This window comes from Capsicum annuum, chromosome 1 (assembly GCF_002878395.1).
Source record: "Capsicum annuum cultivar UCD-10X-F1 chromosome 1, UCD10Xv1.1, whole genome shotgun sequence".
Lineage (NCBI taxonomy): Eukaryota > Viridiplantae > Streptophyta > Magnoliopsida > Solanales > Solanaceae > Capsicum > Capsicum annuum.
The window spans coordinates 199,436,084-199,445,428 of NC_061111.1; the positions used below are offsets into that span (position 1 = coordinate 199,436,084).

The following is a 9,345-nucleotide window of genomic DNA, read 5'->3' on the forward strand; positions in this document are numbered from 1 at the left end:
CCGACCTTTCCCAAATCCCCATCAGTCCCAAGTGACAGTAAAAAGTAGAACAAAAAAAACACAGAATTTCAAAGACTTTCACTTTAAATTTACTCAGAATCAATGGCAGCAAATATTGGATCCCTTTCATTTTCCTCTTTCATTGTGCTACCTAGTACCAGATGATTCAATTGACTATCTAAAGTGAAGTATTAGCAACATTGGAAGAAGAAATGTCTCAGCAAAACAGCAATAGTAATAACCACATACCAGTCAGCGAAGTTTATTGGAGTCTTGTTGCCAAAGCTGACAAAAAGTTCTCCAAAATTCGAGATTTGCCATACTACCAACGCAACAGGTCTAACACCTTTACCCTCTATTTTGTTGACCTCCTTTTTCAATTTTGAATGATCTTCAACAACCCATTTGTGCGTTTTTTGTAAAAACTAAATAAATAAATTCGGGGTAGAGAAAAGGGTAATGGGAAGGGGATTTCAAGGTGGTGAATCCAACCCTCACCAACAAGGTGGGAGTTTAGATAGCCAGCCAACCAATTGAGCTACTAAGATTTCCCGGCATAATTGTTTATGATTGGAGAACACGTTGGAATTTGGTATATTGATGCTGATAATGATAGTTACATACCGTGAAATGCATAAATGAATCGTATAATTTTGGGAATTTCAATGGGGAAGGAAAGAAGATGGAATAACTCATTTTAGTGACAACAACAACGACATACCTGGTGTAGTTCCGCAAGTGGGGTTTGGGGAGGGGTTGGATGCATGCAAACCTTATCCCTATCCTCAGCTCTGAAGAGATGTGTTTGAAGCAGGATTACGAGAAAAATATGGCAGCAACATAGCAAGATAAAAAGAAAGTAATGGAAAGGGACGAAGATGGAATAAACCCTTTTAGTTACAACAACAACATACCAAGTGTAGTCCCGCAAGTAGGAGGATTTGGGAAGGGGTAGGATGTACGCAAGCCTTACACCTACCCCTGGCTCTAAAGAAATGTGTTTTGAAGCAGGATTACAATAAAAATATGGCAGCAATGTAGCAAGATAAAAAACAAATAAAGCTACAGATTGTGTACACATTGGCTATAGCAATTGTTAGGAGAGGTAGAGGCAGGTTGAGGAAGAACTGGGGAGGTGATTAGACAAGACATGACACACATTATCATAGATAGGAAGGTTTTGGAGGTCAAGGATTAGGTAGAAGGGTAATAGGTAGTCAGTACTTTATACCATGTTGCTCAGAATCTTCAAAAATGTCAGTGGATGCGTGCTGGATTCTCCAAAAGTAGTGTATTTTTGGAGAATTTGACATGGATGCAGCATCGAAAATGAAGAGCCCGCGCAACTTAGCTTTTATGTGGGAGAGGCAGGGGAAGTCTCCTCTCCTCATCTTCTCCTTGTTTTAGCAGCATTTGCATAGTATCTTATTCTTCAATTTTTACTGCTGCCTATTGCTTTGTTTATCTTGGTATTTTGCTTCGTTATTTTTCTTTCAATTTTGCTTTGGTTATCCTTTTTTTTGAACTGAGGGTCTACCGGAATAACCTCTCTACCTGACAAAGGTAGGGGTAAGGTTTGCTTACATCCTACCCTCCCAGACCCCACTTGTGGGATTACACCGGGTATGTTGTACTGTTACACATTGGAAAATAAGAGACACTACTAAATAATAATACCGATAATGGAATCTGTTTTAATAACCAACCTTGAAGATGAGTAAATAATGATACGAAGTGAACAATTTAGGAGTAATTTCTGTCAGTTTAATGCATTAGCATCAAGATGATTAGGTCCCTATTTGGAATAACTTATAATGTTTTTTCCTTGGAAAACATTTTGCTTGATAATTTTTCTATTTTGATGTTTGATTGGACATAAGTATGTGTCACTGTCACAGTATATTGGCGGCATTTAGTGATAATAGATTTAGTAAAGAGGAGAATAACGGTCACATGTTGATAGTAGCGACTAGCGACAACGTATGGAGCCTGAGTGTGGTGGAAGTTAACTTAAGAGTATAAACTGTTTTCCACTATTTGATGTAGCATATTGTTCTTAAGGAAATCTTTTTTAGTACTTTAGTGACTCATCTAATAAAATGATACTTTTATGCAACCAAGTACCAGCAGAAAGTAATTTATCATGGAAAACATTGTACATTATAGAAACAAGGCGTAGCTGTTGTCTGTCGAAATAGTACTTCATGATCCATTACGTGTCCAAGGACTTTTTGTTCTTCTTGGCATTTGTTATTTTGGTACATGATTTTTCCTTTTCTATCCTCTGCAGTATTTGTGTTTCTGTGTTGATTCGTATAAAGAATGCTTTGTCTTTTACAGTCTTTAATTTGGGCGTTTGTGTAATATAAGGTATGATACATACTTCTACAAGGTTTTCAAGGTATACACACAGTTATGGAAGTTTCAACAAGAGAATCGACAGAAGTTGGTGGAAGCTGGTCTCAAGAGATGGGAGATTGGGGATATTGCATCTAGGATTGGGCAGCTTTATTTTGGCCAGTACATGAGGACAAGTGAGGCCAGCTATTTGTCTGAGTCTTATATCTTTTATGAGGCAGTGTTGACCAGGGAGTATTTTAAAGACGGGATGTTTCAGGATGTTAATCTTTCCAGCAAACAACTTCGGTTTCTTGCTCGGTTTCTAACAGTTTGTTTGGTTTTGAATCGGCGTGATATGGTTTATCAATTGGTGAATCAGCTGAAAATGTTGCTTGATGAATGCAAGAGGGCGTTCCAGGTCGGTGACCATGATTCTTAATTGTTTTGTACACATGCTTGTCCTGTAGGTGCATATATACTGTTCCACTGTATGTTATATTTTGCTTTGCCATAATTATATAAAAATTGCTAGCACGACTGGAGCAAGGCCCATATGTAGCATGTCAGATTCAAATGCTCAATTTATCTTTATAATTTAGACCTCTGCTCACACATGTATAGAAAGCATATTTTCTATTTTCTTGTTTACTTTGTGCCTTCAACAAAAATATGTGGCATGTTCAGGATCTAAAACTTAGGATCTGTTTACCTGCCATGGAGGTGGTGGCTTTTATGGGATTTGATGAAACCATCAGCTTTTATCATGTGATGTGATTTTTTTTTTCAACAAGGAGTAATCGGGCTTCTTTTAAGTAATAAGACTATCCAAATTCGAATATTCTATTGAACCATTAAGGTGGTGAACAACCTGCTATTCAGGTAAAGTTCGGTACCAAACACGGAAGTGACAATTTCCCAAATGTTCGCTTCTATTAATGGAGTTGTCATTTTGTGGGCTGAATAATATGAATGCATTTTGTATGCTATGACCCGTTTCCACATACTAGCTTGGTCCCTTGCTCACTAGATGTTGTGATAGGAGAAAGAACAAATGATCTATGCATAGATGAATGACTTTAAATGGTCTTATTTCCAGGAAACTGATTTTAAAGAATGGAAGCTGGTGGTTCAGGAAATAGTTAAGTTTCTAAAAGCTGACCCAGCTTTTATGAATATCAGGCCATTGAGATACAGTGTTGTATTGGACCTTCATCCAGATTGCCTGCCACAAGTTGTTGAAGCAAAGAGAAAACTAAGATTACGAGATGCACTGCTCTGCAGCTACCATCCCAATGAGGTGAGTCTTTCTCCCCGTTGCACCTACCTTCTGTTCTAATTGGAAATATCTGGGTATATTGTGCAGTTCACTAGTGAAATTAATGTTTGTATCCATCTTAATCAACTGCATTATTATTCACTCGTCTTCTCCTTCTATGCGGTGATCAGGTTAAGTATTCAGAACTGACTCTTGATACTTTCCGGATACTACAATGTCTGGAGTGGGAACCTAGTGGGTCATTTTATCAGACAGGTGGGTTTCCTCCAAGTGGGTTTGGAACTGGTATTGGCCAGAATGGAGCTCCGGGCCCCAGCCGTGTTAATTATTCACAAGATATATCTGATCCTACTCTACCTCCTAACCCTCGCAAGTCCATCCTATATCGTCCTTCTGTTACAAATTTTTTAGCGGTGAGTAGTTTCATTTTCCAAGTATTTGCAAATAATTTATTTCTTTTTGGTTGAAAAAGCAAATTGTAGGTTTTGTGTTCTCATCTGACGCTGATCAATATGCTGTTCTAACTTCTATTAGCTTCATTGAAACTAAAATTTGATCATCTATTACATTTCAATATCTTGTAAGTACAATCGAATTAACTTGGTGAATGTGAACGCTCATAACTTGTTTTAGCACAAACTTGAGATGGGAAAGGTGCCTGCTACTTTTGAGGGGAATTGGTTTTGCTTTCCTGGTAGCATGCTCTATTAATATTATTGCAATTAATTTTTTTGTGCTAGTTGGAAGTTTCCTTTTAATATCTTCTATAATGATGCTGCAAAGTTGTCACCGTTCCAGTACAGCCAATGGCCTCCTGGATATTTTGAAGGATTTTCAGCTCCTGGATTATCTGTGTATTCCTCATGAATATACTCTTTATGCTATTCTCCATTAAAAGTTAACTTTGCTATTTATTGGCAGGTTCTGGCCACAAACTGTGAGGAGCTACCTCATGACGGAGTTCTTTTAATATATTTGTCTGCTACAGGTAGTAAACAGTGTAGAAATCTTACATGTTGATTTAGTTTGTCCCTTCAAAACTCTAATTTAAAGCTTAAACTTATCCTGTTAACAATTTAAATTTGTGACAGGAAGCTCTCAGAACTCTTCTCCATCCCATGGTTCAGGGAGGAGCTGTATGTCTCGTGGTGGTGACTTAGAAGCCACCTCTACATCTTCACTGAACTTCGAATTTGAAATTGCAAATCCCATTTCTGCCAAGTGGAATTGCTTAAATGACCAGAGTAGTTGCTTATACATTGGTTCTCGTTCCAGTGGAGGTATTGAACACTTTATCCATTACGTAGATCCAAAAACAAACAGTTTTGAGGCACAAAACATACTGTCTTCATTTTTGTTGCAGTAATATCAGCTGTTGGAATAGCACATAGGTCTTGTTTCATTGTGCATAGGTCATTTTTTCATATGGACAACACGTTTCTCTGTAGAAGTTCATTGTTTTTTCTCATCAACAAAAACTAGATAGAAATGCTTCAAGAACTTAGAACAATTTAAAACAAAAATACCCGATTTTATCTATTTAAAATTAACTCAAGGAAGATATCAACTTGATTTTTTCATGAAGTCAATGTCAGGAGGTGTTTTTCTGCTCATACTTCGTATCATCTTAAATATTGGAGTCAATTGTAATGAGGAAGGGATAGTCTATTGGCAACGATGTTCCACCTTCAACCATAATATTGGGCCACTGAGTCACAAAGGGAGCAAAGTGGGTAAAGTTTGGGCTCTCGAGTAGGCAAATGTGGGGTGTAGCTGTACCTTAATTTTAAAAATTAGCATTCTTTGTTGACGTATATACAAGAAATGGACAATGGACTCAAGAGGTTCTTCGCACCATCAGTTCTTTTGATCTAAATATTGGAAGCAAATTGTTACGCTTCATTTCTGTCACATGGCTCGTATTTTGTTTTTATACTTAGCACCACATGCTGATCATCATCTTTTCCGACTTCTGAGCATCACAGAAGTTCTTTCTTAAACCTATCCATTGGAATAGAAACCACGTGTCATATTTTGGCTGTACAGAATTCTGAATCCTGAAACATTATTTTCTATTTTAGGTCTGAGTGGGATTTATCCATGTGACTTGTTGCCATTCACTAGAAGACCACTTTTTTTGGTCATTGACAGTGATAGCAGTAAAGCATTCGCGGTATGCATCCTGGACCTTGCTTAATATGATGACAATTGGTGTTGTGTTCCATGTTTAAAGCTTACAAACTGTTTTAGGGAATGAAGTTGCTTGGTCTCTTCTGGTATTATGCATGTTGCAAGAGAATTTCTGAGCGAGCCAAAACTCTCTAACCTAATGCAATAATTTTCTCACTCTATTTCAACAGCAGCTAAAAGAGTTCCTCCGTCAAACTTGATGCGAATTCTCTCTTAATATTCCTTTTTGCTGCTTCGTGTCACCCATCAGTAGTTTGATTGCCATCACATTAGCTTTTCAGGTTTACAATTGCACTTTATGGATGTTGGGTGTTTTAAGAAGCAAATCTTAAGGTACCTTGGGGCAGTTAGGTAGTATTTGGTGTTCAGATATGCATCCCCTGCATAGAAGAGGGGCCTCGATTTGGGTGCACACTTACGATATGGAGCCTATCACATCTGAAACAAGATTGACAGTTGTTAATATGCTACATACGGCTAGCAAGGCTTTTGTTCAATGGCAAAGCTAGTACAGTGTAGGATGTGTGCTCGGCGTTGTTGCAGCATGCTTCATATTTAAATGGAGAGACAGATCCATCATCACCGAGTTCCAAAGTTGAAACAGCAGATTTCTTGTTAAAGGAAGTATTACATGGATTGTGAGTATTGGTTTGGCAGACAGAAGCAAATGATGATCGAAGACTTAGAAAGTCTTTTTGGTTGCAAAGGAGTCATGATACATGAAACAGTGGCTTTAAGCGCAAATAAATCGTGGGCTTTAATGAAAAAAGGCACAAAGGGAAAAAAATGCAAATATATATATTTAGTTCAAGATTAATTATTATAAGCATGAAGGACAAATATATGAACAAAGAAATTGAAAAATATTTATGATAAAGTGATATATCAATTGTTTAGTGTCGCCTCTCCAGAAGAGAAAGTATACTTTAGAACATGGATGATGAGATTGAAGCACATTAAGTAAGACGAAGTGCTCGACACATTTTGAGCCTCGCTTCTGGGCTTATAGCTTTTGTTTAGGCAATTGATCTACTTATGCTCTTGGAAATATGATATAATCCAGGAATGTTGTCCAGAATGTCCGTGGTGGGAGGTCTTGAACTGGTTCGGAGTACACTGGGTCATGCCGAGGACAGTAAAGAAGGCAATGTGTACCTGGGCTTTCAGAAAGAGGAGGAGAAGATCCCAGGCATGGATGTAGTTCCATTAGCACTTATGTTATTAGTTTGGAGGGAGAGGAATAGGAGAGCGTTTGAATGGTTGAAAATGATTTCTTACATGTGAGGAGTGCCTCTTGTTCTAGGTTCTTTTTGATGTACTAATGAGACCCTAGTGTGTATTGAGATGATTAGAAGTCTTTTATAGAGAACCATATTGTAGTTTAGGTTTTTCTTCTTTTTGGTATTCTATCTGTATACGGGAATTTACCTTCCATTAATAAAATTATTTACCTTATCAAAGAAGTTTCTAAGTTCTAATTTCTTGATTTGTGTGATGATCATTCTGACTCTCGGTATCGTAGGTTTCAAACCATGATGTCTTGATATTCTTTTTAATGACATTTTATACTTAATTTTCCAGCAGTATATCATTTTGTTCTTGATGCATTTCACTCTACCAAAATCTACAGCTGAATTGTGTTCTAGACACCCTCGGAAGGATCTATGCATGCAATAGTCTACAAACTTTGATGACATTATACAGTATCACTGTATCAGATCTCTGATGACATATTAGAGTTTCTCGTAGTGTTGTTTTCAAGCTAGGACTGTATTTAGATTGCACTTCTCTTTTCACCAGCCTGCTTTCTTTTACAAAATTACTTCATCAGCTCATCATTCATTGTGCTTAGTGGAAGCTGCCTCGTTGTTTCTTGATAACCTTGTATTTGCTATCAAATAGATAACTCTGAAGTTAACTCACATGCCTAAAAGTAAATGTTTTTAATATATTTTTAATCACTTGTTTAATTATTTAGGTAATGAACCATTTGCTTTTAATTTATTGCTCTGACATGGATAAAGCTATTTGATGCATGAATATGCACAGGCCTTAAGTGGATCAGAGAAGGGAGAATCGGTTGCCATGCTACTCTCTCCTGCAATTTCACTGCCTATATCTACTGTGGATTCTGTTCGACAGCCAAGTGGAAGCTCATTCACAAGTTTTCTTACAATTCCCTTACAGGCTTTCCTTTTGATGCTTGGTTTCACGGGTTCTGACATTGACATGGTGTGTTAGATTTAAACCCCAACTGCATCTTACCTGTTTTTTATGTGCTTGGTTTGCTCACATATGGATTCTTGCATTCAGGATATGTATGGTATGGCTGACAAACTGCTTTCTTCATCATTAAATGAGTGGGGTTTGTTATTAGCAGCATCCGGTAATCTTAATCCTGTTTGGGCTCAAACTCTTGGAGATCCATTTTTACGGAGGCTCATTCTAAGGTAGGTTCTACTGTTTGCTTACATTTTCTTCTGTACTCATCTTAGACATCTAGTATCAAGTCTTGAGGTAGACCCTCGAGTGGCTGAATATAGAAGTAGTTGATTTGACATTGATCACCTAGCAAAATCGGATACTTCACTGTCTCCGGTGGACATCCTTCAGCGTCTACTTTTCTGTTGTTCTTGTCTATGCAAAAACTTGGATGGTAAAACACTCGGAATGTTGCAGATTCGTATTCTGTCGGACAGTGCTGGCGCTGTATGCTCCGACCTTCAACAAGACAGAATTTCTCCCTGAATGCATCCCTTCCCTTCCAGATGCTTTCCTGCCAACTAGTGACACTTGTCAAAGGACCGTGTCGCAACTTGCTGACACCTTTGGTGCAACCAGCAAGTTCAATTTCTCAAAAGACACGATGCTTTCCGATAACAGAAGCGAGGAGAACTGAAGTTGTCTACTGATTTTTTTTTTTTTTTGGGTGGGGTGGGGGCGGTGTTTCAAATTGTAGTAGCTTTGTAAATTGATTTGAAAATGGGGAGGCTTCTTTCGTTTGCACTTTTTCTTTTTATTCCATGTATGGCTGTTAATGTGATTTGGGTTCTGTAGGTTGAAATACTTGTCCAGTTAATCATTATATGTGATGCTTTTGAAGTCTGAACAATGGTTCCTCAACAACATTTCCTGTTTGGCTAAACTCTCTTTTGTACATCTGACCAGTGCCCTTTGCTCTGTTTCATATGTGTCACGACCCGGGGAGTTACAATATGTTAGTGAGAAAATCATGTAAAAGGGAGGATTCATTTATTCTTGAAGTTGCATAGTTTCATGGATGCTTTCAGTAATTTGTTTATGAAGGAGAGAACTGTTATAAAAAGCTAATTCTCTTGCATGTTAAAGTTTTTTTTTGGTTAACCAGAAATATATGAAGTAAAAGTGGAGTTTAGTTGCAAAATACAGGCCTCAGCTTGGCTCCACTGTAAAAGAGTTTGGGCATTGCCCCTTGTTCGAGATGTTACTGCTAGTAGCAAGTTCCATTAATGTCTGTCCAAACATGTTTCAAGGCATTACACCGGAGGAACTACAAAGAG

At 37.8% G+C, this 9,345-nt stretch overlaps 1 protein-coding gene across 1 annotated transcript; it reads left to right on the forward strand.

Moving 5' to 3' along the window:
* On the forward strand, positions 1-8,915 carry LOC107843912 (protein SCAI; the record flags this gene model as incomplete). Its single annotated transcript, XM_016688342.2, is given in 10 exon segments — positions 1-337; positions 2,371-2,758; positions 3,437-3,637; positions 3,787-4,029; positions 4,538-4,604; positions 4,708-4,896; positions 5,698-5,789; positions 7,856-8,038; positions 8,120-8,256; positions 8,486-8,915. Coding segments are annotated over 10 exon segments (1,845 nt in total). The 3' UTR covers positions 8,706-8,915.
* Between the last annotated feature and the right edge of the window lie 430 nt (positions 8,916-9,345).